Source organism: Cervus canadensis, chromosome 3, assembly GCF_019320065.1.
Source record: "Cervus canadensis isolate Bull #8, Minnesota chromosome 3, ASM1932006v1, whole genome shotgun sequence".
Taxonomy (NCBI): Eukaryota; Metazoa; Chordata; class Mammalia; order Artiodactyla; family Cervidae; genus Cervus; species Cervus canadensis.
In genome coordinates, this window is record NC_057388.1 from 91951922 (window position 1) to 91979678 (window position 27757).

General features: G+C 39.3%; 1 protein-coding gene across 2 annotated transcripts in view; it reads left to right on the plus strand.

The window, feature by feature from the left end:
• The window catches only part of EXOC4 (exocyst complex component 4), an 811011-nt gene that overhangs the window by 89744 nt on the left and 693510 nt on the right, over positions 1–27757 (plus strand). For both annotated transcript variants that reach the window (XM_043463745.1, XM_043463746.1), the window contains exon 7: positions 16709–16883. In XM_043463745.1, the coding sequence (XP_043319680.1) occupies positions 16709–16883 (175 nt within the window). The remainder of the gene's footprint in view (positions 1–16708; positions 16884–27757) is intronic.

A 27757-nucleotide genomic window follows, 5' to 3' on the forward strand; every position in this document is an offset into this window, starting at 1 on the left:
GGAGAAGGTAATGACAACCCACCCCAGTATTCTTGCCTGGGAAATCTCATGGACAGAGGAGCCTGGTGGGTTACAGTCTATGGGGTCACAAAGAATTGGACACGACTTAACAACTAAACAACAGCAAGAAAAGCATGAGGAATACAGTGAAGAAACAAAATCTTCTCAAAGCTGTTGTAGCTTGTCAAGAATATGGAAGAGAGAAGAACTGGGAAGAGAGAAGGATTGGCCTATTGTAACAACCACTCGACTCATTTGAAAATGATTCTATTTAAAAGTGAAAGCAGAATGAGGAGGTGCTCAAGGATCCTTCCACCTTGGTAAAACTGCTGGCCGGGCAAGTGGATGCCATGACTGCCAGGGAGACCTGTTCCCCTTTTGGAAGATCATTCTGCCCTGTACCTTCATCTCTATTATGAATGAGGGAAGATTAAGTGTCTGATATAAAAAGAGAACATTGCATATTCTGTGCTCACTGTGGTATTGAGGAAAGATTCATGGGAAAAATGGGAGAGAAATATGCTTTAATGCTAAAAATAGTTGTGTTTGGATAGTGAGGTTGTGGGTCCCCCTCCCCCAATTTTGCAGCTGTTAAGTTAATGTGAAAACTAAATTCATTATTTAAGAATTAATTTACAGTGTCACACAGGTTATTTAAATCAAAAGAAAGCATTATAGGACTTCCCTGGGGGTCCAGTGGCTAAGACTCTGTGGTCCTAAAGCAGGAGACCTGGGTTCGATCCCTGGCCAGGAACTAGATCCCACATGCCACAGCTAAGACCTAGCACAGCCAAATAAATAAATAAAAATAAATATTAAAAAAGAAAGAAATCATTACAAATGGAAATTCTGATCGGAGGTATTAGTGTGGAAAAATACAATACCTGTTTGCAGACCAACTGGATCATGTTCATTAAGTTGCTTTTTGTGATGTGTGTGTGTATGTGTGATTTTCTTGACTCTTCCTGGAATGGAAGCTTCAAGGGCAGAGAGAATGCTTTTGCCTTGTTCAGCACCATATCTTTAGAATGTAGGCACAGTGTCCACCAGACCCATAATAAATATTTTTTGAATGAGACAATGAATTCTACTTACACTGAATATCTGTCATAGACCAGAAACTGTCCTAAACTATGAAACAAATATGAATGATCCCCATCCTTATGGAGTTTAAAAGTTTAGAGGGGAAGAAGGGCATTAATCAGAGAATCCTTAGATAACTGTATTATTACCAATTGTGTTTAAGTGCCATGGAGGAAGAGCAAATGTGCCCTAAGAGCATATAGCCATGGGAATGCAATCTGGTCTGGGTAGGTAGGCATTAGGGTATATGGTATGTATGTTTTAAATAAGTAAGGCAGCTTTTACTTTTTTATGCTATCTCCACTCATTTGATAGCACCTACTTCTAGTTACTACTAGTTATTCTAGTTGTGCAGTTACCTTGACATTGACATATAAGATGTGAGAAGGAGAGCATCCAATTCTTGATATGCCATTTTCAGTTTTTTTTTTTTTGCTGGCTGATGAGAGTTTATGGTTGATTAGATTTGATCATTATTGCCAAGTGTACTTTTCTTGGAGATAATACCAAGTTTTCAGGTCATCAGTAATGTTTGAGAGGTCCTGTCTTCCCTAGTAAACAAATTGTACTATGAACATTTTTATCTTTGTCAGTCTGATCAGTGAAAAATCGTATTTTCAAGGTGGTTTCGATTTGTATTTTTTAGAGAAAATTTGAGTGAGATTAAACTTGCTCTTTGTGTAATAAATTTTTTTGTTATGGTATTTGTGTTATATCTGGATATATTACTTCAAAATAATCTGGGTTGAGGGTGAGTGTAATGATAGCTAAAACAAGATTAATGTTAAATGATAATTGTTGAATCAGGGTGATAGGTGCAGGATGGTTCATTATCCTCTCCTAAAAGTAGACTTATTTAAATATTGAAATTTTCAGTAATACAGTGGTCAAATAGTGTTTTATGTCCTTTTCCGCGAACACCCATTTTTCCATTATGTTTGTCTTATTGATTTGAAGGAACTCTTTATATATCAAGAAAACTAGTTCTTTGGAATTTATATTGTAATTTCCCACCAGTTGCATTCTCTCTTGACTTTATGATGTCTGTATACATTGTTTTTATTTTTATGAGATTGTATTTATTAATATTTTATTTTTAAAGGGTCTGGGTTTTGTGTCAGAACTTAGGTCTTCTTCACTCATAGATTATAAATAAAATTTTCCAAACTTTCTTCTAGTACAGTCTTAGTATTTATGATTTTGAGAGATCTGGTATCTGAAGGAGTGGCCATGCTACTTTTAAACATCTGTAGCACGTATTACATTGTATTGTAATCAACTGTATACCCTTTTCATTTCTGCCCCCTAAGTATCTGCCATGTAATGGATTGTCAGTGTAAGATGAATGCTGGCTAAATAATTGCAATAATATCTGCTTTATACTCATGTTTTTCTTCATAGTTTGTATTTGCCTCATTTCCTATAACTTTTTTTCCCTCCTGATTTCTCAGTCTACAGAGGATATAGATTTGTGGAGATACACTGAATTATTGCTCTAAAAGTTGGAAAAATGTACTTTCAAGTATTTTAAAAATTCAGAGTCCAGAACTTGAAATAAAGGCATACCGTTTTAATAGGCCAGTCTTAAAAAGTGGTTTTATCTCTGAGACGTCTAAAGGCTCAAGTCCCAAGGTTAGTTTTGTGGTACAAGTGCAGTGCTCCTGGAAAGAGAAGCAAAATATTTCTCACGATTTCTTTATATCTGTGGCTAAAGTCAGGCATATATTTTTCAAATAAGTAACATTTCCTTTCAACTCTTCTTTCTCTATTGGTTACTCTTCTTCTAAATATCTGAAGGCCTGGTATGCTGCAGTTCATGGGATCGCAAAGAGTTGGACACAACTGAGCAACTGAACTGAACTGAAATATCCGAAATACAGGATTTGGTGAAATTGGCCATTTTATTTTACAGAAAAATTGTTTAAGAGCAGCTTTGAAGCAAGATCAGGCGTTTGTCCTGGTGGCTTCTTGTAGCCATTCCCAAGCACTGTATGTGGCACTTGGGCATGCTTGAAATCAGGGAGGGCTTTGATGTAATTTGGATGAGTGGTTAATTCAAATCCAAGCAAGTGGGAAGTAAGTAAATTTAACTTCAGTGATTATGATTCCATTTGATTAAATCTCTAATTTCTGATTACACATATCAGTGAGAATATGCTCTAAATACACCCAACTGTTAAACACTGAAGGGTATGAATAAGATGACCAGAGACATACAGAAAAAATCCCACTATTCCTCAACTGGAATGTAATTCCCTGCAGCCTAACTGAAATATTTTTAGAACAAATGAAAGGAACTACCATTTCATGAAAGGTAACTTCTTTACCTATGGGACTTATTACACTGTTTGTTAACTAAAATATACAGCTTATTACCATGAAAGGTAGTACTGGTCCCAAATCTGCATACTTTCTTATAAGACTTAAATTCATTGATGCGATCTTCTTGACGTATCAGGTGAATTAATAACATTACGCATGTTATGGGTATGTTTATAGCTCTTTGGTAAACGTGCGGTTGGACAGCTGTCCTTCCTATTTTATGTTGTCCTTTGGTTATAGCCCCTGGAGAAAGGGTGCTTGGCTGAATGGGCCAGAGGTCTTACTCAGTGCTGAACTTTTCTTAAATCTTTATTTTGCATTTGTCAGGGTAAAAGCAAAACTTTGGCTTTTGATTTCTCTTGTTTTGCATACTACTGCTACTGCTAAGTCACTTCAGTCGTGTCCCACTCTGTGCGACCCCATCCCTGGGATTCTCCAGGCAAGAACACTGGAGTGGGTTGCCATTTCCTTCTCCAATGCATAAAAGTGAAAAGTGAAAGGGAAGTCGCTCAGTCATATCTGACTCTTCGCGACCCCATGGACTGCAGCCTACCAGGCTCCTCCGTCCATGGGATTTTCCAGGCAAGAGTACTGGAGTGGGGTGCCATTGCCTTCTCCTAGGAAGTTCAATTAGAGATTGGGTTGGTTTAAGGAAATGATGGATAAAATGTACATTTCAGATTATTGATAATGTTACTTAAGTGTCAGCTTTCATGCTGCATCAATGCTACTTCCCTGTTTGGCGGATGGTAGGAACTGCCTTAGATCTTGTCATTTTCTTCTTGCTTGTTGGTGTCATAATATAGACATACTCCACATTTAAACTGGCACTGACTCTTTCTTGTAGCAAAAACACACAAAAACAGACTTGGGTCAAATGAAATTCTTCCCTTGGTGATGTTTAGGAGTGAGGTCAGATGTGATTAAAGTACCTTTGTGTGTTTCTTAGGCTGTATTTCCTATTTTCTGGGCTCCTCTAGCTCCTGGCCCATATTCTCATTATGTTCTCTAGTCAGATTGAGGTGTAAGTTTGTAAGAGGAGGGTTCACTTTGTGTCTGCAGCCTGACTTAGGACTGGGCACATACTAAATGCCCAGGAAGTTTAGTGAATGAATAGATAAGAAAAATGCAAAGAAGATAATTTCTAAATAAGAGTAAGCACTTTTTCTATTAAAAAAAATTCTCAGCAGTACACACAGTGGGGTCTAAGGATCAGCAATACCGCTGTCACTTGAGATTTAGAAATGCAAATTCTCCCCATGGTGGAGAAGTGATTAAATTGGAATCCCTCAGTGCAGGGCCCACAGGAGTCTCTACTTTAGATGACTGTACGTATGCTAAAATTTGAGAACACTTTATAACATCAGAGACATCACGGAGTTCTGCAGTTTTGTAACGTTTATGCTTTGCAGAGCAGCCTGCCATCTGGCACCTCACCTGAGTGAGGCTCACTGTTGGCCTCATCACAGGCAGGGGCATTATTATGAATCTCAGATTTGCCCAAGCAAATGTGAGAGCTGCAATCACTTGGCAGTTCACAAAGCTGGTTGGTGATGGTGGATTTCAGAAGAGAAGTTGCCTCTTATCTGCCATGGAAGTTTGCTTTCTGGCTTCCATCAGAATGGTGGTCCTAGCTCGTTTCCTGGGCCTGATTTTGTCCTTCCTCAGAAGAATGGTATTCACGGCCACACATCCCTTCTCCCACCCATGCTGCCTGCCGTGATCAGTGGCAGCCCTCTCAGTGACAGCCGGGCTCCTTAAGAAGTGTGATCAGCTGCCACAGAGTAAATGAGTTTTAATTGGCTCTCTTGAGATGCAGACTGATGACTTAGGTACCTAGACAGTTCCCCTAGAAATCTTGTACATCCTTGTACTAAAGACTAATATATGACTAAGTGATAAGAATAGACACCTGAAATCATAACTTCTCTTGTCTTTAAGAAGTGGATTTGTGAATAATTTTTCCAATGTTCTGACAATATATTGTTTTTCAAATGGGTGAAAGGCTTTTCTTCCTCCTAGCTTTATTGAGATGTAATCGACAGATAGCATTGTATAGGTTTAAGGTGTACAACATGTTGATTTAACGCACTTAAATATTGCACAATGATCACCACCATTGGCTAACATCTGCATCACCTCACATAATTACCATTTCTTTTTTGGTGGTGATAACTTTTAAGATCGACTCTCTTAGCAACTTTCAAGTATATAATACAGTATTAACTATAACACTATGCTTTACCTTAGCTCCTCAGATCTTATTCATCTTATAACTCAAAGTTTATACTCCTTGACCACCATCTCCCCTTTAACCATTCTGGTCTATTCCTTTAAGTTTGGCTTTTATAGTTTCCACATATGAGTGAACACATACAATGTGTGTCTTTCTCTGTCTGACTTATTTTACTTAGCTTCATACTCTCAAGGTCCACTTCATATTGTCGCAAATGATGGGATGTCCTTTCTCATGGCTGAATAATATTCCACTGTGTGTGTGTTTTATCTTTTCGTTGATTGATGGGCACTTAGGTTGTTTCTGTGTCTGGGCTGTTGCATAAACGTGGGAGTACAGATATTTCTTTGAGAGTCTGTTTTCATTTCTTTGGGATATATATGCAGAAGTGGGATTGCTGGGTCATATGGCAGTTCTACTTTTAATTTTTGAGAAGCCTCCATACTGTTTGTCACACTGGTTGCATCAGTTTACTTTCCCACCCCTCAGTGCACAAGGGTTCCCTTTACTCCACTTCCTACCCCACACTTGTCATCGCTTTTTAAAAATTATATTTTATTTTTTTGAGTGTAATTCCTTTATAGTGCTAATGTCTATTGTACAACAAAGTGAATCAACTATTATATGTATCCATATGTTCCCCTCCCCTTGAACCTCTCTCCTCCCACCATCCTGTCTCTTGTCTTTTTGATGATAGCCTTTCTATCAGGTGTGAGGTGACCTCTGTGTAGGTTTGATTTGCGTTTCCCTGGTGATTAGTGATGTAGAGCACCGTTTTGTGTACCTTTTGGCCATTTGTATGTCTTCTTTGGAAGTAAGTCTTATTCAGTTTCTGTGCCCGTTAATTGGATTGTGTTTTGTGTTATTGGATTGTGTGTTCTTTATAGATTGCATATTAACCCTTTATCAGATATATGGTTTGCAAATATTTTCTCCCACTCATAGGTTGCTTTTCATTCTGTTGCTGGCTTTCTTTGTTCAGAACCTTTTAATTTGATGTTGTTCCACTTGTTTATTTTGCTTTTGGTGTGAAATCCAAAGAGTCATTGCTAAGACTAATGTTGAGGCCATTATCCCTGTGTTTTCATGTAAGTTACGTGGTTTCAGTTCTAGGTTCAAGTCTGTAATTCATTTTGAGTTGATTTGTGTGTGTGTGGGGGGGTGTTAAGAGAGTTGTTCAGTTTCATTTTCTTGCACGTGACTATTCAGTTTTCTCATCACCTTTTGTTGAGGAGACTGTCCTGGCAAAGGCTTTTAAAGAATGATTCTAACACTTGAATTCAAAGAAAGAGTGCCTGGGTTTATTTTCTAATCTCAGTCAGTAATTTGCCACATGTTAGAAGTTCATTCGAGGTCATCTACTAAGAATTCAGAGACTGGGCCCCAGGGGCTGACTTGACAAGTAGGGAAATGACACGGAAAGGAAGTTCTAGAGCCAGGACTCAGTTCTTTTCGTTTTCAGTGTGTTCCATCCTATATTGCTAATCGTTTTTTCCCTATTCTTTTCATAGCACAGATGGAGAATTAGTCAGCACTCCTTAAATAGTAACTTCTTCTTATGTGAAGATTGTTGTTAATAAGTGGTGAAACTAATTTTCATCCCTTGGAAGTAGGTATTAGATAACCTTGAAGATTAAATGGCATCTGTGTCCTGTTTGAAATGAAAAATACTAGTTCAGCCAAGCTTATTATGAAAATGTGTATGTGAGATATGGGAGTGTGAAAACTAAGATCACTTTGATATGAAATAATCAATGATCAGTTTCTTTTAATTTTTCATAGAAAACCTAAGCTCAGAGGTTAGTAGTTTCTTGTCTTTTAGAGCATGGAGGTAGGGAAATAAATATTCTGTGGTTATTGCCTTTGTCTGTCTGTGGGAAACGCAGAACGTGATATTAAGGTCTCAGCAGATAAGCAGTAGAACAAAACTGATTTTCCACCTTGTGTGTGTGTCTTTGTTTCGTGACCAAGTAAGGCAGCTTCTTGGCTCCTAAAATGGGTTTTCCAGCCAAATGACTAATTCAAGGTTCCCTGGATGTTAAATTTAGATTCAGATAGTCGATAGTTGAATCTCACCTTAAATATTGAACATTTTTCACAGTTTGAGGATATAGCTTTATACCATAGACATTTCTTGCCTTGTGCAACTGTGACTATTCTTTGACATTTTCTTCTTACTCCTCTGCCTTTTTTCATAGTGGCATTCCAACATGAGCTGCATAGGACAGCTCTGGGTAGGAAGTTAGTGGGATACCTAAGGGAATAGGTAACATTTTGCTTGCCTCTGTAAGCAGGCTATTTTCAAAACCTGCCAGGTAATTGGAAGGATGTTTAAAGAACAAATACTTGCTTCACCTGCCTCTTCCCTGTTTTTTTTTTTAAAAGACAAGATATATTTTATTGCATTATTTTTCAAGTTAGCTCTGAATGCATATATCTTTCATCTTATAACTACATTTCTTTTGGTTCTTGCTTTCAGGTTGATAAGGCTATCTTTTGAGAAGAGAATTTTGTGTGAAATGTTTTTTGTTGTGGGGTGCTAAAGCCAGGAGGTTATAATATCTAATACGTATTTCCTCATCACTTGTGTCTGCAATCGGGTCTCCATTTCTCTCATCTGCTAGAGCTTATTTTTTCATTCATTGATTCAACAAATATTTATTGCCTGTCATATGCTTACTCTTATGACAAATACTGGAATACAGTGATAAATCAGGCAATTCTTAACCTCATTGAGTTTACAGTTTAGAGAGGAGGAGGTGAAGACTAAGGGAAAGGCAACTCCTCTAAGGGCTGTTTCAGCAATCCAGGGAAGAGAAAACAAGGCCTATGTGAGCAGAGCAACAGTGGCAATGGGGTGAAGCCCATTCTAGAGACAGTAAGTAAAAGAAGTTGGTAATTGATTGACTTTGAGGAAGAGGGGGAGGGAAGGATGATTTGCTGGGATCAAGTGACCCCATTCACTGACTTAGGTAAGTGGGAAAGCAGGTTTGGGGAGGAGAATGATGAGTTTTATTTAAGAGATGTTGGATTTGAGGTCGACAGCTCAGGAGAGCCATCTGGACAGAAGATACGTTTGGGAGGATTAGCGAGTGGTGAATGAGCTCACCTAGAGCGAGTGTGAGGATTGAGCAGAGATGCCAGCATTTAAGGAGCAGGCTGGGGAAGAGGTTCCCAATAAGACACCACCAGAGAGGCAGAAGCAGAGTGGAAGAGTTGGAGGAGTGAAACCTCTGATTTGCTGGGGCAAGTGATAACCTTGCTGGAACATTTGCTGGAAGGCAGTGTTTCGAGGAGGAGAACATGGTCAGTAGAAGCAAGTGCTGCGCCTTCTTGAATAAGGACTGAAGAAGGTCTTTCCTTTCTCCTTCTTTCCCTTCTCTCTCTCCCCCTTCTTCTTTGTTAGTATAGTTGACTTACAGTGTTGTGTTAGTCTCAGGTGTAAGGCAAAGTGATTCAGTTATACATATGTATCTATTCTTTAGATTCCTTTCCCTTACAGGTTGTTACAAAGCACAGTATACTGTTTACCCTGTGCTATAAAGTAGGTAATTGTTGGTTAGATGTTTTACATGGAGTAATGTACATATCTTACATTGAGCAAAATGCTGACTTGAGACTTCTGTGAGAATTAGTAGCGTGCCAGAGGTAAAAACTGGTTGGCAGTGAGAAGGTAGAGGCGTTATGGGCAGTTTCATTGACTCTTGGCAGCCTTGGTTTCCCTAACGTCGTACAGTACTAATAACCCTCTGTCTCTTTTCTTGAATTAGTTCCTTTTTTTCTTCCTAACACCATTTAAAAGAAATGCTGTCCCAAACTGAACACTTTGCTCTCTATTTCTGAGCTTTAGTTTTTTTGTTTATAATGTGGGGAATACAAATGGTGCCTCCCTCGTAGAGTCGGCTTGCAGATTAAGCACACGCTCTGTGCAGTGCCTGGCCTGTTGTCATCAGTGTGGCCGTGGTGATGTAGTGGTCCCTGTCATGGTCCTTATTTTGCCATCATTGTCATCACCTCACTCCTGCCTCACTGTTCAGAGAGCTTGTCCAACATGAAAGCTTTAGCTGTGGGCACCATGCAGAAGGAGTCAGCAGGGGGCTTCCCTGGTGTTCAGATGGTAAAGAATCCCACACGTACACAGGGACTATGTTCTTACTCTCTGGCCCAGAAGGCCATACATGTCACTGTTTTGTCCCTTCTCTCAGTCCATTGTGACCATCTGTTTTTGTTTGGAGGGATTATACAGTCAAGAGAGGGATGAAGGAATTAACTCTTACTTATAATGTGAATTTGGGCTTCCCAGGTGTTGCTCATGGTAAAGAATCTGCTTGCCAACACAGGAGATGCAAGAGACTCAGGATTGATCTCAGGGTCGGGAAGATCCCCTGGAGAAGGAAATGGCAACCCACTCCAGTATTCTTGCCTGAAAAATCCCATGGACAGAGGAGCCTGGAGCCTGGCGGCATTCCTCCAGCTCTTCTCACTCTGCTTCTGCGTCTCTGGTGGTGCCTTATCAGGAGCCTCTTCCCCAGCCTGCTCCATGGTGTTGCACAAGAGTCAGACATGAACGAGAGATTGAGCAATGTGAATTAGGACTCTCTTAGTTATCAGTGACAGAATCTGTCTCCCACTAATGTAATTAAAGAAGAGTTCTGTTGGGATGGTACTAGTGTATCTTAGGCAGTGCAAGCAGGCCTTCACTAAGCTGGGGGAAGAACAGAGATGCCACTGGCCCGTGGGGACATCTGAAGTATCACTTGTCTCTCCTGTTTTCTCGCTCCAGGTGGTAACTGTTAAAGGTACAGAAAGCAGTTTACTGTTGCTCTGAGTTTGCTATTCAGTATACTTCCAGTTAGAGTTTTCTGTTTAATTCTCACAATTTATAATGAGGAAATTCACCTGAGGAAATTTGTGTTTGAGGAGCCTGAGATTTGGAACAGTCTCATGATATGTTGATAATCCCATGGATGTTCAGCAGAGACCTGGTACCAAGTCTAGCTTTCTAATGTCAGTCCTGCATATTGGCATTTATACCACATTGCCATCTCAGGACTGAAATTTTCTTTCACCAGCTGTGATGTTATATTGAATATTATTGCGTACTATTTTGTGACTCTGGAAATAACTTCTGTGTGTGTGTGAGAGAGAGATTTTCTTCTGACTGGTAGAAATTGTAGTTAATGGGAAGTCTTATCTCTATGATTCTTAGGCTTATTCCCATCTGAGATCTTTTCTTAGTTCAGTTTAAGGACTGTCTGGTAGTTTAATGACTCTGCCTGCTCTTTTGTCTTTTGGATCAGTGGTGAAAACCTTGAGCCTAACAGGGTTTAAGCGACTGAGCTAGCTGCAGTGTCCTGTTTTATTTCTTCTTTAGTTACTATTTTGTGGGGTGGGGAGAGTGGAGTGGGGAATGACATTCATAGGGCTTTGTGTGGGGGTTATCCTGAGTGTGTCTGCTGCTAAAGGCAAGCGCTTGTTTTCTCAATTTAGTGCTGTGAGGGCAGTTGGCGAGTGTATATGAATATTAACAACATATTTCTGTTTATTTCTGGTAGCTTTAAATTGGAACAGACCAGTGCAGTGTATGTCCTGTTTATGTGAGTGGTGCCTGGTCTCTCTTTGCTGCATTGGGAGAGAGTCATCTTGCTTTTTCATTTTCTTTTTTAGGCGGGTATGTGCTGGTGAGGAATGGTGGGCCTTGGCAAAGTGTGGGACTGACTTGGATTCTTCTTTGTTACTGGCCATTCACTCCTCATCTTGATGCTGAGTTCAGCGTCCATTGCTCCCCTGGAACCCTTTCTCCAAGGTCACCAGGACCTATGAGTTTTACGTTTCTGTCTTGACCTCCAGGCCTTGACTCTGTTGCTCTTCTCTTCTCCTTTGTTTCTTACAGTTTTCCTTCCTGTCTTCTTTTCTTCCTCCCTTCTTGCTTCCTAACCATCTTTTCACAGCTGCTATTTCAGGAAGTGTTGATGCTGGATCTGGCTTGCTTTTCTTACTCTGCATATTATCCCTGAGTAATCTCATCCCCTCAAATATTTATCACTTTGTAAATTTCCGGTATCAGTCTGTCTCCTGAGCTCCTGACTTGCATATGCAAGTACCAGTACATAACACCTTAAACTTAACATCTTCAGATCTAAACCCAGAAGGAATCCTTCAGTAATTTCTGTTTTGACTTTAATTCATTCTCATTCTCTTTCCCTACCCTCCCTACCCCTTTGCCCTCCCCACTCTCTCTCCGTCTTTCTATCAGAAAAGGTAACCATTGTCTTCAGAGTTGCTCAACCCCAACAAAGGGATCCTGAACCCTCCTCCCTCTTTAATTATAGTACCATTGCCTCATCTAATTCTGTCCCCTTTCTAATGTGATCTGTCCTTCAGTTGTGTGAGGTTCCTGGAACAGCTATTAATTAATACTTTGGTTTTTCAGATGGGGACACTTGGAGAAGTTGACAGATTTTCTCATAATTACAGGGTTGGGAATTTTCAGTGTTTGGAAAGAATGTGCATCTTTTGCTTCTTTGAAGGTTACTTATATGAGAAAGGGAAAAACAAACAACAAGTGAACCAAAAGAGGAAAGCTGATGTCCTCCTGGTAGTGAGAGTCCACAGGAATCAGTATTTACTTCACGTTTTGAGACATCATTTTCCTTTTTTCACTGTTGTATATGTTTTTGCTTCACCACAGGGGAGGGCTTGAGACCTCAGTGTCCTAACTCAGAGCCACAGCTGATGGTTAAAAAAAAAAAAGATCTATTGAGATATAGTTCACATACTACACAAATCACACCTTGAAACATGGTTTTTAGTATATTCACAGGGTGGGAAACCATCACCACCATGTAGTTCCAGAACATTTTTGTCCCCTGCTGCAAAATAAACCCCATATGCTGTGGTGGGCAATTCCCACCTACCTAAGTAACCACTGACATATTTTCCGTCTGTAGACTTTGCCTATTCTGAGTATTTCATATAAATAGAATTACACAATATGTAGTCTTCTGTGACTTTTTTCACTTAGCATAATATTTTCAAGGTTCATGTTGTCGCATGTATTAGTACTTCATCTCCTTTGATAGCTAAATTATATTCTATTGTATGAATGTACCACTTCTTTTTGGTCCATTTGTCAATTGATGGATATTTGGATTATTTCCACTTTTAGGATCTTACTATCATTATTTTACTAATATTTTATGAATAATGCTGCAGTCAGCATTTGTGTACATGTTTTTGTACATATATGTGTTTTTGTTCTTCTTGGGTACATATGTAGGAGTGGAATTTCTGGGTCCATATGGTAATTCTATGTTTAATGTTTTGAGGGACCACCAAACTGTTTTCCAAAGCAGTTGCAGCATTGTACATTCTCACCAGTGCTGTTTGAGAATTCAGATTTCTCTACATCCTTTCCAATGCTTTTTTGTCTGTTTTTTGCATTATAGCCATCCAGGTAGGTTGAAATGGTATCACCTGGTTTTGGTTTGCATTTCTCTGATGGCCAAGATGTTGAGCATCTTCTGTTTACTGGCCAGTCATATATCTTCTTTGGAGAAATGTGTTTAATATATTCAAATCCTTTGTGCAATTTAAAATTTGGTTGTCTTCTTGTTACTAGTTATAAGAAATCTTGAGATGTTTTAGATACCAATCCTTTATCAGGTAAATTATTTGCAAATATTTTTCTCCCATTTCTTGAGTTGCTGTTTCACTTTCTGGATGATATCACTTGCAGCACAGAAGTTTTAAATTTTAATGTCCGAGCTACAGGTTTTATTGGTATAGTCAAGACTGTTCTGTGAGGAGGCAGAGGAGAGTTTTCCTGTCTTAGAAGTTGGTGAATGTTTCAAAGTAGGCAGAGTGGCAGGTAGAATCTCTCCACTTCTGGCCTGGCTCTTCTCCTCCTTTTCTTCCCCATGTAGCCTCTCTTATGACTCTTGATGGTCACACTGCAACAGATCTATCTTGGTCTTGATCCTCCAGGTGCAGTGGCCCTGTCTCAGCATTTTAATCGGGGATTGCTATTTCTGTAATGTTAGGCTGCCATGGATCTCATTTTACACCTCAATTCCCCCTTTGGTCTCTTAGGGGCGGAGCACTGCCCCTCATGGCCGAGTTGCTCTTGTCCTGAGTGGTAGCCGAGGTGTGTGCGGTCATGGAGTCTGGTGGCCCCGGAGGTAACCGGAACAGCCCCTCCCTTTGGAGGAGCCAGCTCTCTCCCAGTGTGTTTTATCTCGGGTTTGTTAGGCCTGTACCTAGAACTTCATGCCATTGGGAAGCTGGGCACCAATTTGTCTCATGCTTTTGAATGTCATAAATCAATATTTTATTTCATTTCAGTCAATATCATTTCAACAGAAACAGACTTGGATTTGGAAAACAAACTTACGGTTACCAAAGGGGAAAGATTGGGGGGTGGGGGATAAATTAAGAGGTTGGGATTAACATATACCCAATACTATGTATAAAATAATGAACAAGGACCTACTGTATGGCACAGGGAGCGCCACTCAGGATTCTATAATAACCTATATGGGAAAAGAATCCAATAAAGAGTAGATAGTTGTTTATGTATAACTAAATCACTTTGCTATATGCCTGAAACTAACAAAACATTATACATCACCTATGCTGTGCTGAACCAAGTCATCTCGGTCGTGTCCAACTCTTTGTGACCCCATAAAAATTCACTTTGAAAATGTTGGGGTATAGCTTAGTTGTACTAGATTTTAGTTTTGTCAAGTAAGGACATTTGGCAATGTAGCTGCTGTCATGGGAGTAAGATTTTTCTTATCAAGAGAATACCAAAAGGATAAAATTAAATACATTTACTTTTGTAAAACGTCAGTGTGTATGGTCTTACTTCTCTCTCTACCACTGAAAAATGCATTGTGGTCTGTGGACTGACATTTGGGAACCACACTTTACACACTCAGCATAAATCTTTATTTGAAAAGTAGAACCTTAGCTTAATCAGGTATATTTTCTGTATGATGCCAGGTACCATTCTTACACAGATTATTTACCTACACTGAAGTTAACTATTTCAGTTGTTAGATAAATCCTCCTGTCCGTTGTACTGCTCTCTGCTGATACGTGAGTAGATGTCATATAACAGAGGTGACTATGAAGAATTATTTTAGGTAAATGTGAGTATAGGTGTGAATTGACCTTTAAAAGATTTTTTAAAAATCCTCACTCAAAGGTAAAATGGGTCCTGTTTACAAATACAGTGTATAATTCTGAATTATATATGTATATTCTAGACTGGGAGGGCTACATAAATTTTTATTGATTCTGTCTTGTCTAAATTAAAATGTCAAAGAGATACTAGGGTTTTATCATAAGATGGTTACTGGCTGTCACGTTGGCGCATTAATTATAGTAATTGGGCAGTAAAGAAGCCATAGGAATAGATAATATGGTATACAGTTTGATGAGATTGTAGTTATAGCCTCTTATTTATGGTGATAAAATCTTGTTAATCGACATTGCCAACAAGCTCTTTTGCTTTCCTTTTCTACTTTCCAGGTTGGTTGATAAGTCTCCTTAGGAACTATGAACTGAGAGCCACAGTCACATTCCAAGATTGTCGGTACTCGTTCATGGTATACACATGAAATTCATTTAGCAGATACTTGCTGATCATTCTTCTGAGTGCCCCACTGTATACAGTGATGTACAAAGCACTGTCTGCTCTATAAGACTGGTAATGGGGAAGGGAGGTGAAATGTCTCTATAGAAATAAATGTGACCAACCTTGATTGAGTCACATATGTCAGCCGCGTGTGATAAGTTCCTTAAAAGTGGGATATACTACGATTCAAGTTCAGAAAAGGAAAGAATGATTCCAAGCATGGGTGATCAGTGATGCTGTAAGGCTCGGAGATGGGGGAATTACTCTGCATCCATGATATGAGCTCTGAGCTATCTCTGAATATACATCTGCGTTGTAAAAGTACAGTGAGAGGTAGATGGCTGGATGCACTGACATGGAAATCAGCTTTGTTCTAGGCTCAGCTGCCTTGCAACCTCATTTTGTGCCCTTGAGTATATAAAATTGATGTAATAATATGTGTCCAGCATCTCTCACTATGAAAAATGAGATAATGCGGAGGCCTTAAGCTGCTCCCTGTGGTGAAAGTCAGATTGCTTGGCAGGTGTGAATTTTTTTTTTCAGTCAAGTTAGGCCACACATTTGAATGGGAGTAAGCTCAGCTTTCCATGACTAAAAGGATTAGTGTCCTTACCAGAGTGCCCAATTTATTGCTAGAGAATAGCATATTCTGTGTAACATTTGAACTGTTGTCTGAAAGATTGCCTGAATTCCTTAGAAAAACTTCTTATATGAACATACAGTATAGTGATCATTGAATGATGTTAAAAAGGAAACAGTTGTGTATTGAGCTGCTACTGCTGATTTATGGCCTTTACAATTGTCTTTAAAATTTTTACACCATGTCCATTTTTTAAAATTGAAGTATAATTGGTTTACAACATTAGTTTCAGATGTACAGCAGAGTGATTCAATTCTCTATATATTTATGTAGAGATTCTCTATATATTTATATATTATTCTCTATATATTTTCCACTATAGTTTTATCATAAGATATTAAATATAGTTCCCTGCACTATACAGTAAATTCTTAATATCTATTTTATTTATAGTAGTTTGTATCTCTTGATCCCGTACTACTAATTTATCCCTCCCCACTCCCTTTCCCATTTGGTAACTATAAGTTTGTCTTCTCTATCTGATTCTTTTTCTGTTTTGTGTATAGATTCATTTGTATTATTTTTTAGATCTCGTGTTAACTGATATTGTACAATACTTGTATTTCTCTGTCAGATTTCACCATGTCCATTTTATAACAGAGGAAACTGGGGCCTAGATAAAATTTCAGAGGTTACTTAGACAACTATTTGAAGTGCAGCCTGTTGAAATGCAATGTGCTGTTTCGCATGGCCGTGTGCTACTTCAGTTTGATGTTTTTCTTGCAGCCCAGTGTCAATCAGTTGTGTGTGTGTGTCTGTGTAAATGTTTGGTTTTTTTTTTCACTAGGTTACTTCTAGAACTGCTGGAGCTGCTGTTTGACAAGTTTAACGCTGTAGCCGCCGCACACTCTGTGGTCCTGGGATACCTGCAAGACTCTGTGGTGGCTCCACTGAGTCAGCAGGAAGATGTCAAGTTGTATGACATGGCAGATGTGTGGGTGAAGATCCAAGATGTGCTGCAGGTAAGGCCCTTTGACAAAGGGTGCCATCTTGATTCAGAATAACAAGTAGGAACATAAAAAAACCAGCCACCTAAAATATTTCCTTACTCATAAGCAGAGTGAGAATGTAGTGTTTCTATTTAAAGGTGATGGTTGCTGATGTTATGGAGTTCTGTCATCTTCAAAATACCTTTAAAACAAAGGTTTTTTGGCTGGACTTTAAAGTTGGGACATTCTTAACATGTAGCAATCAGGTATCTATAGTATTTGACTTCCTGTTGTACATTACTTCGCTGGAACTAGTCATATGTTTATGTAATCAGTGTGAAAATATTCTTAAAACACTGTTTTATAAACATACATGTAGCTTAATTTTATGACCATTTTTCGTAAAGTCAGCTCTTGAATATGTTGGGGTAAAAGACAGGTCAAGAGCTTATATTAAGAGATGAAGATAAACCTGTAAAGTATAAATGCATCACTTTGATTTGTTGATGATCGGAGCAATGATACTAGTGTTTGGTGTGATGCTGCAGAGGTGGTATTTAGAAATTTTATTATATTTTCTCTCCATGTGCCAGGAAAATGTATTTGACTTGGCCAGATGAAAATGAGAAATACAATTAAGAGTTAGCTGAAAGAAATTCGACATAGCTCAATAGAAGTGACTTGGTTAGACAGCATCTACTAATAGGAAAAATAATAAGTATATACAGGGAATTGAAAAATGTAACTATAGAAATGAAATTATTTGCATGGCAAATAGGAGTCTTTGCAGGAAAAAATAAATCATGAATGTAAATTGTAGTCGTTTTCGAGAGTGTAGGCATGCTCTTGGTGGATTGATCGATTCCTGGTTATTCATTCATTAGACAGTTTTTTGGATGTACTTTGTGCTTTATTGATGGTTCAGTAGAAAGAATATACATTGCAACTATATTCCTTGAGTTTGTTTTGCTGTCCTCTTGATTACCATGCAACCATAGTAGGTGCTTGTTGAATATTTGTATATTGAATAAAACATCTTTATTTCTCGGAAACTGGTTATTTAATATTTTATGTCTTGGTTTGTTCATCTGTCATGGAGATATAAGTTTTTCAGATGACATGCTTATTTTAAGGATAAGACAGTAGATTTTTTAAAATTAATTTTTATTGATGTATAGTTGCTAAGATAATAGATTTTTAAAGCTGTTTCAAACATAGTTAGAATTAAATTCATCTAGTTCTGTCCATGATGAGGTTACCTCCTACCCAAAATGACTTGAAAACTGGATGGACTCAGGTAATCAGCATGGTTAGTTGAGAGAAGAGAACACATGAGGTCAGTTTCACGTTCAGCCCAGCTTCTTCTCTGGGGGTGCTTTCCCAAGTGTGATGTAGGAAAGTGAACAGACATCAGCAGACTCTAAGCAGGTGAAGCAGAGGTCAGGTTTCAGGGATGTGGTGGCAGCTGTAGTCTGTGGATTAGGATACCAAAGGAGAGGGAACTGCAGAGTGAAGGAGCCCCAGAAATCTGAAAAGAGTGCTGTTGAGCCTTTGGTCAGAGATGAAGTTTCACACACTCCAAGGCGTGGCAAATAGCTATCATGGGACTGTGAGCTGAATGGAAATTGCACAAGTTGCCAAATACCGGCCAGCATTGGAGCTGAGACCAGCCAGTGTGGAGAACTTGGTGAACGTCCTGTGCTTTCAGATGTGCCCAGAAAGGCTGTTTTAGGACTTGGGCTGTTCTAGCCGTACAGTAAGGGATACTATACTTTCACATAATAAAGCTCCAAACCAGGTTTCTACCGTGTTAGCCTGTCCACTCGTGAATTAACCGCCTGCCAGAATGAAACTGACTCTAAAGTAACATAATCCGAATTCTCAATAATGATTCACCACCTTTTCCAGCATACAATTATTATACTTGCAAAAAAGCTGAAAAATATGACTTGTCACCAGAATTTTAAAAATGTAATAAAGATTAATACCTGAAATGAAAAATATACCAGATGTATTTAGCCACAGATTGCATGCTGTAGAAGAAAGAATCAGAAAACTTAAACCCATCAGAAACATAAACCCACAGATACAAGAAGCACAACAAATCACAAGGAAGATTGACACAAAGAATACCATGCCTAGACATAGGATCATCAGGTAGCTGAAAAGCAAAGAAAAAAATCTTCAAGGTAGCCAGAGGACACATTGCCTATAGGGAACCAGTGATAAAAATTTTTTTTCACTAACTTCTCATCAGAAATAGTACAAGCCAGAAATCGGTGTATATCATCATGAAAGGTCAGGAAAATTTACCTCTAGTTTTATACCTAGTCCCATCCTTGGCCTTCTGAATAAGAATCACTGTGAATAACCACCGGATTTTGTGGGGTTGTTGTTTCAGCTCCTAAGGTGATTAATTTGTCTGAGATCCTATAATTGGGAACTGTTGCTTTGGGCCAGTGGTTCTCAAAGTATGTTTCTTGGACCAGCAATATCTGTGTTACCTGGGAGCATGTTAAAAATGCAGATTTTTATTCCTACTTCATAGTTACTGAATCAGAAAGTATAGGGGTGTGGCCATACATTCTGTATTTTAATAATCCTTTCAGGTGACCTATATGCACGTCCAAGTTTGAGGACCTTTGTTTTAGGTGATACTGGCCCATTGTGGATTTTGACTGGTGTGTAGTGAGACGAAGTTGGATTAATATGGTAGTGTTGAAAGGGCTGGGTGTAGAGGCTGGAGACTAAGGCAAGGCTACTATTAGTATTTTGTAGGCTAATGGAGAGTCAGTGGGTTATATTATTTGGAGATGTTGTGTTATAGTGGAGTAAACGACAGGCTTTCATGGAACATGTTAGAGGAGTACAGTGAAGAGAGAAAGATCTGTAAACCTTTAGGAGTCTTTTGGAAACTCTAAAACCATCTAGTTGACTTTTGCTGCTTTTTCGTATGACAGATATTTAGTGACATTTTAGTGTTTAAGCTCTTGGGGCCAACTATGTACTCTCATCATCTGTAGCCCCCTTCTCCTGCTCTCGATCTTTCCCAGCATCAGGGTCTTTTCCAGTGAGTTGGCTCTTCTCATCAGGTGGCCAAAGTATTGGCGCTTAGGGCCAATTTAGTTTTCTTACACTTGTTGTGGAATGCTCTTTAGGTTAAGATCATTCCTGGAGAACAGACAAAGTTGAGAACCATAGATGCCTGCAGTTAAGCATGTACCTGCATGACTGACGGTGATGGGATCATATAAATGGAGTTTCACATGTTTAGAGTTCGAATTTCAGTGTTTCTTTGAACAGAAAGTGTTTCTTGCTGAAAAATTGAAATGCTCTTTTGCGTATTAAATCTTGGAAAAGAAAACAATTTTTGATCATGGAGAGACTTTGGCAGCCTTTCTCCACTGGAACCTGGGCTGTCCCTGGCAGGCAGAATGTGTCGTGTATTTGGAAGGCTCATTTGTCTCCGCGTGTTTGTGCCTGGAGACAGCCGTGTGTGGAGACAAGGCTGTAGCTATCACAGTAACAGGGTGTCAGCGTTTTCTCCTGGTGTCGGCTCTGTGACCACACACCGTTGAACTTCCTTTTCAATTTTACACTCTTTTTGAAACTGTGATAATAGGAATACATGCTTTTGTCCCTCTGAGCAGCAGCAGCACCTTCCAAAATGTCACCTGCTTGATGACATGCCTGTCATACCGTTGACTGCACATTTTCAAGTGTATAAGACTGCGGTACCCTAGAAATACAAAATACTCCATTTCTTGTGGGATTTAACAGAGGAAATAAGAGGATCACTTTGAACAAACATATCTTTCAGGTGTTTTGATTCTGGAAAAAAAAAAATCTCATTTTTTCCCACATCTCTTTTCAAAACAAAACTGCTTGCTTTGTCATTGTTGGCTTACGTGTGTAACCAACTCCTGAATGTACTAGGTAGGGTTGTGCAGATGGAGGCAGGGGGTTGTAATTACACTGTCGAACCAGTGGCCGTGATACACAAGAACACTTCACTTTACAGTGCCCTGATCTCTTTTTCTGGAAATGAACAGAGACAGAATGGAACATCATCTTACTTTTGCTAACTGCCACTGAAATGTTTAAATAGTGATAAAACTACCCTCATGCAGAGAGAACTTGAAGTTTGCCATCAGGTATGAACATCCATAAATCGTATTGGTACTGACCCATGACCTGGAGGGTTTTTCAAGGAGACAAATGCAATTTCTATTTTGAATCCACGTCTGAAACTAGGTTATTCTTAGATTTTTATTTCATTTGATATTTTGGTTAGCTGAGGATTCCATTCACCTTAAAGGACAACTAAGTTCCCCTCCTGCCCCCAAGTATTTTAGGCCAGATAACTTGTGAGATTATTCTTGCAGAAATCATTTCTCTTCATTTCTCAGCCTTTAAAGCTCTTTGATAGCCTCTATTTTGAGTGGCATATTAAAGACATGCTGTCAGCCAGGCCATTGAATCTTCAGAAAGGTGCTAGGATGTTTGTTCTGTCTTGTCAATGGATAGTGTGCATGCAGTTAACATGTGGTTAGAGTAGAAATCTTCCTCTAAATTTAAGTCAGTTTCCATAGCCTAGGACTCTCCATAGGTTGTTTTATGTTCATTACTGAAAGCAGGGATTGCTGGGCAGCCAAGGAGATCCCTCTGGTTCCCAGTGCATTTATGGCAGTTGCACAAGTTCAGGGTTCCGTTACAGCACCGAAGAGTCATATGTACAACTCTGCTTGCCCTGGCCTTCTTTTAAAATGTTTCAGTCAGTGATTTAAATGCCTACCTTGGCTTGGACTTTGACATGTTGACATTCAGCTGGAAAATCTATGATATTTTTAGTTGACTCATTTAGTTGAAGTGATTTTAGTTCTTGTATTTTTAAAAATTTTGGGTTGAGATAAGTCTTATTAGGAATTTTACTAAGTGTCTGTACAGAAGTTTTATGTATACCTGGGTATGTATACATGTTTTCAAATTGTGAAAATTAAGGATTTCAAGATTCAGTGGATATCAGTCACTGAATAGAGATTTGGCTTTTCCAATCCTAAAATGCCAGGTATTTTTTTAAGTTCACTAAAATTGGTTTAAGCCCTTCCTTTACCCTATAGGGTCAAAAAAATGCTCTCATTTATGTTTTTTGCCAGTGGCTTCAGTTTAGATAACCTGAATGTTCTGAATATCTTAGTAGTCACAAGCTATTAGTAGTCATTGAAACTTCCTCACAATCAGAATGAACTGTGGATCCTACATCTACAAAGCCTCTTTTAATAGAATTCCAACTGATGCTAGTGCACAATCTGGTTAAGAGCTACGATGAGCAAGTAGTTATAGGTGTGGTTATCTTAAAACCAAGAGTGTTAGGAGACAAGTCTTAAGGCCTGGGAGAAGTTTATAAGAAGTGAGTTTAGTTTTATTTGGAAAGATGTGCCACTGTGGCATGTTTAGGAGGGAGTGTGTGTTCTATGAAGTAAATGATGATAGGTGTTGAAGCTCCATAAAGACAGGAAAATGCTGTAATATCTACACACTTTCAAGAGGAAAGGAAAACTAGATGACAGTGCTGTAATTAATCTCCGTTTAGAGATTTTGGTCAACTTTACTTAGTTAGCAGCCCAAAGACAGCAAACGTAAGAAACAGATGTTTTGTTTCTTCTCTCCCCACCCCTGTTTATTACTTGTGTGAGTTTTTCAGATTTAATGGAAGTTTGTTTTTGTTAACTAAGTGGAAAGGTATTTCTTTTTTAAGATGTATATGTAAAAGAAGTTTATGAAATTCCTTTTAATCTTGCAGGGAGTTGGGATGAAAACATAACTAACAAGAATACAGAGCTGTTTATGGTCCCAGGGAAAAAGTTCAGAGATCACAGAGGAAGAGGTCAGAATGGGTTAAAGTACTTGAGCTCGTGGGCAAGGAGAGATTTGGAACGTCCAAACATGGTTAGGGTTGACTACGTAACACAAATAGTATTATAGAGGGCTAGGGAGAGTGGAGGTTTTTTTGATCAGTTTTGGAAGGTATTACCGAAAGTAAGTTTGAATAATTTTGACTGCCATAGAGATCTTTAAATAATAGAGACTGGGCAATTTGGACTTGCCTCTTTTGTCCATAGGCTGCCATTACAGTTTTTTTTTTGGTTTTTATTATGGAAAATATCAAACATGTTCAGAAATACAACAAAATGTATAATGAACCCCCACACAACCATTGTCACATTTTCACAGTTTGAGATGCAACCGATTTATAGTACTGTTGTCTCATATCTACCCCCGCCCATTTCCCTTTCCCTTATTTTAAAAAAGTCCTAGAGAGCATATTGTTTTATCTGTAGTCCAGTGTGAATCTCAGAAAGATAAGGTCTCCTTTTAAAAACCATAATCATACCTAAAGGCATAATTTTCTTACTATCAGATATCCAGTCAGTGTTCACATTTCCCATTTCTCAAATGTCCTAATTGTATGTTTTTTACAGTTTGTCTGAATCAGGATTCAGATAAGGTTTAAACACTACAGTGTGTTTATTAAGTTTCTTAAAACTCTTTTAATGTATAATTTGCTGTCCATCTCATTTTTACTTCTTGAAATTTATTTATTGACAAAGCCAGATCATTTGTCCTGTAGAATTTCCTACATTCTGGCTTTTAGTGATTGCTTCCCCATGGTGTCTTTCGCTATTTATTGATGTTCCTAACTTAGGTCAAGAGGCTTCATCAGATTTAAATTGTTTTGAGGAGGGCATGATTACTTCATAGATGATGGTTAATGTTACACTTTTTCAATAGAAGAGTGAAATGGTGAAAGTAGTATTTTTAGGATGAGTTTTCTGTGGATTTAGGATTTAGTTTTCTGTGAATTTCTGTATTTTTAGGATGAGTTTTTTAGGCAGCAATGTTCACAGTGAATCACTGGAGAAGGAAATGGATGGAGAGATACCAATTAGAAGGCAAGTTCAATCAATACAGGAAGGAGGGGCTCGACTAAGGCAGGGCCCGTGAAGAGAAAGAACACAGAGATAAGAGAGGTGTTGAAAGAGTGAATTTTCTGAGTGTTTTAACATTGACTCTAAGAAATGGAGAGTCTCAAGTCAGGGTGAAGTTTTGAGCCTATGTGGTTGGGAATTAGGATCAAGAAGATAGAGCTTTGTGCTTGTTAAATGTGAGGTGTTAACAGAATATCCCCATAGAATTGTGTTTCAGGCAACTAGAGATGGGACACTGGAGGCTAGGGGAGAGCTTAGGGTGGGAGATAGAAATTTAGGGACCATCTGTCTGCCTGTGGATGATAGCTGAATCTGTACTAATGGACCAGCTAGAAGCTCATGAGTGTAGGAGTGAAGCAAGGACTGTTTTCCTTTGGTGCATGTGTGCGTACTCAGTCATGTCTGACTCTCTTGTGACCCCATGGACCATTGCCCGTCAGCCTCCTCTGTTTATGGAATTTTCTAGGCAAGAATACCGGAGTGGGTTGCCATTCTTTCTCCAGGCATCTTCCCGACTCAGAGATGAAACATGTGTCTCCTGCATTGGCAGGCAGATTCTTTACCACTGCGCCACCTGGGAATCCCTACTTTCCTTTGGTAGCCCATTAGTTTAATCAGCTCTCCAGTGTTGCTCCAATGAGCATATTTTATAGTTCCCAGAGGTTGAGACTTCTTAACAGTGATGCCACCTTTTGCCTTTCTTTGCATCTGCATTTTCCAGTATGTGTGGTTGATAGGGTAACAATTTTTGAGCAGGACCCAAATGCTATTCCAGTTAGAGATGGTGGCTTTCAGGATCTGGCCATTCCTTAGGGGATGTGGACAGACACCTTGGAGAGGGAATAAAAGCCTGTTTTAACAGATCTGCAAGTGACCCCCAGAGGAAGTGAACAAATAGAGCAAGCAGGACAAAAAGTCCATTGGGCCAGCCATTAGGAAGAGACCTTGGAGTAGGGGTGATTTGAGGTTTATTTCCCTCATAATCCCTGGACCAGGCTACACCGTGGCTACATCATGACTGAGAACTGGTATGTGAAGCTGGCACCAAGTGTTCCCTGATATGTTCCCTGTTTCTTCTCTCAGATCCACCAGAACTCCAGGAAATGTGGTTAATGGGAAGCCACAAAAAGTAAATATAGTCATTAAAAGTCCTTCCTAACTTCAAGGAACTTAAGAAGCTGTTACTCAGAGATCTCTCCAACTGCTTTACAGCATCTCATTCACCACCTATGTGTCATGTACAGTTTTGCTTAGTTATAGAAGGATGGACAGAATACAGTTTTGCTGCCAAATCTATACCTATAATACCATTCAGGTGCTGAAAAAACCTGAGCCCTTCATGGAAGAATTGTCTTTAGAATTATTTTAAGTTATTTTATCCTTAAGATTATAGCCAATTGTATAGCATTCAAAGGTGCAATTTTTTTTTTTGAAGTATTTCTGGTCTTCCCGAAGTCTTTGTTGGTGTTGTTGCAGTGGCACAGTAGTGAGTGGCATGAATCTTTTTTGATGAGCTCCCTAAAAGTTCTGAAGGAGTTTTAAAAAATACAAAGTGAACAATGACAGAAAATGCTCCACTTGGGATAGGATTCCATCTAAGGAGAACAAGGGCTGCCTCCAAATGAACTGCAGCAGATGACGAAACCTCAGCACAGAATAGCCAGTCTCACAGGGGTGATAAATGACAGCACATTAGTTATGTGTTAGCAGCGTGATATGGCAATGAAAAAGGCCAGCGCTATTTTGGGCTGTGCTGCACGAACAGCGTCTCCTCCTGGAGCTGGGACTGATCATCTCCATCTACCCGGTTTTGGGGAGGTAGCATCTGGGTTACTGCCTTGAGTGTCAGGCGCTTGTGCACCAGAATGACAGACAAATGGGTGGGAGTCCCAAGCCGAGCATCTGTAGTGATGAAGGACTCGAGATGAGACGCGTTTCAGTGCTTTTTGGAGAACTGGCATGTTTAGGAACAAGCACGGAAGCCAACAGAGGTTAACCTTTTTGGAGATGGGATGACACTGAAGAAACCAGGGTATTTGTGAAGTTAGTCACTCAGGGAGTCCTGACTCTTCAATAGTTGGCACTGATTTGATACAGAGCCCTTTTGAGAGGTTGCTCAAGTGTTATCACAGAGAGCAGATCATCAAAAAGGGCCCCCAAATAAAATTAAGTACTTGCTTATAGTCAACCATGTTTTTAATCAAGGGATCAACAAGGATGGAAGTGTCTGCTTATAGTAAGAAAAGGAATACAAAATCACGATGGATAATGTATATCTGATGCTTTCGATTGGAAATTCAAATGCAGCTATTGAACTTGGGAACAATGGGGGTGAGACCTTTACAGTGATTTTTTAAAAATTCAAATGTGAAATGAACATAGTAGTATAGATGAGCACAGCAGAAAGACACGCAGTGTCAGCTGACATGTCGGGATATTTCTACAGTGAGAACTGGTGGGACATAGGATGGTCCCCTAGGAAAGTGGAGTTGAATTTCATTGGCCGTTTGATCCTGACAGAACTGAATGTGTATCAGTTGGGAAATAGACTGAATATCTCTGCAGCTCTTTTATTTCTTTCTTCTCTGATTCTGGGTCCTGGTTGATGATCTGTTCACCTGCTGTGATCAGAAAGAAATACCACCTCTTGTTTTCCTCCACCCAGGCACATTTTAGATCCTCTGCTGATTGACATAAGCTAAAGTGGAGATTCATTGCCCTGAGGTTGACCCAGCAACAAAGTCGCCTGATCTTAGAGAATTACTCCCTTCTGTTTGAGATGCAGGTCAATAGCGTCCCTCACTGGAGGTGGATACTTTTGATCGAGAGGGGTGCTGGGTATGGGGTCAGGATCTTCTTTAGAGACACGTAATAACCCTGTAGGGTTGCCGGCTGGCCTTCCTGGGGTGCAGCGGAGTAGAAGAGCTTCAGGAGTGAATACCAGTCCCATCCCACCTGCTCCTCCCAGGATTTTAATTTAAGGAAAAAGGATATTCAGGTTAGGTGATCATAGACTCTTCCTCTATTCTGTAAAAATGTGACAATTCCAAGATTTTCGATGATTAAGGGCTCCAAAAGAAAAGCTTGACTCCTTATGGTGTGGTGCATGTGCCCGTCTTTGTAGCAACATCATTGTATAGTAAAAGAAGCAAATTGGAAATGCGAGTTAAATTTAGGTTTATTACAAATGATCCATCTCCTTGTATTGATTAGGTTGTGCATAAGGTTTTTTCTTTTTTTCTTAGTCATTTAAGTGCTCCCACGATTTGGACAAAGCCTATTTTTCCTTCTTTAGTTTACCCTTGTCCTATGTGCTATGCTGTGCTCAGTCATGTCTGATGCCTTTGCAACGCTATGGACTGTAGTGCTCCAGGCTCCTCTGTCCATGGAATTTTCCAGGCAAGAATACTGGAGTGGGTTGCCATTTCCTTCTCCAGGGGATCTTCCCTACCCAGGGATTGAACCCAAGTCTCTTAGATTCCTGCTTTGGCAGATGGATTCTTTACCACTGAGCCATTTGGGAAGTCCTATAGAGATGCTGTGTTCTAGTTAAATTAGTCTCTCTCTGTCCTCCAAATATGACACTGTCCCTTCTCACAACAACACTGTTGATCCTGTACATCCTTCCCACTGTCTTTGCCCTCATGCCTGAATACCTTCTCCACTATACTCCAGTCTTCTCTGTCTTATCTCATCTGGAAGCATTCACTGAGCATTTCCTTTCAATTCAAGGGCAACTCATTGCCCTTGTATTACTACTTGTTCAACATGTCTTGTAGTTCTGTATTTTTTCTTTGCTGAATCTACATCTTTTCAGTCAGGTGGAAGTCCTCTGGAGGATCATTTCATATACGTCATTCAGTTTCTCACCATGCTTTCCCACATTCAGTTTTTAATTCCTTTTTCAACTAGTCTTTA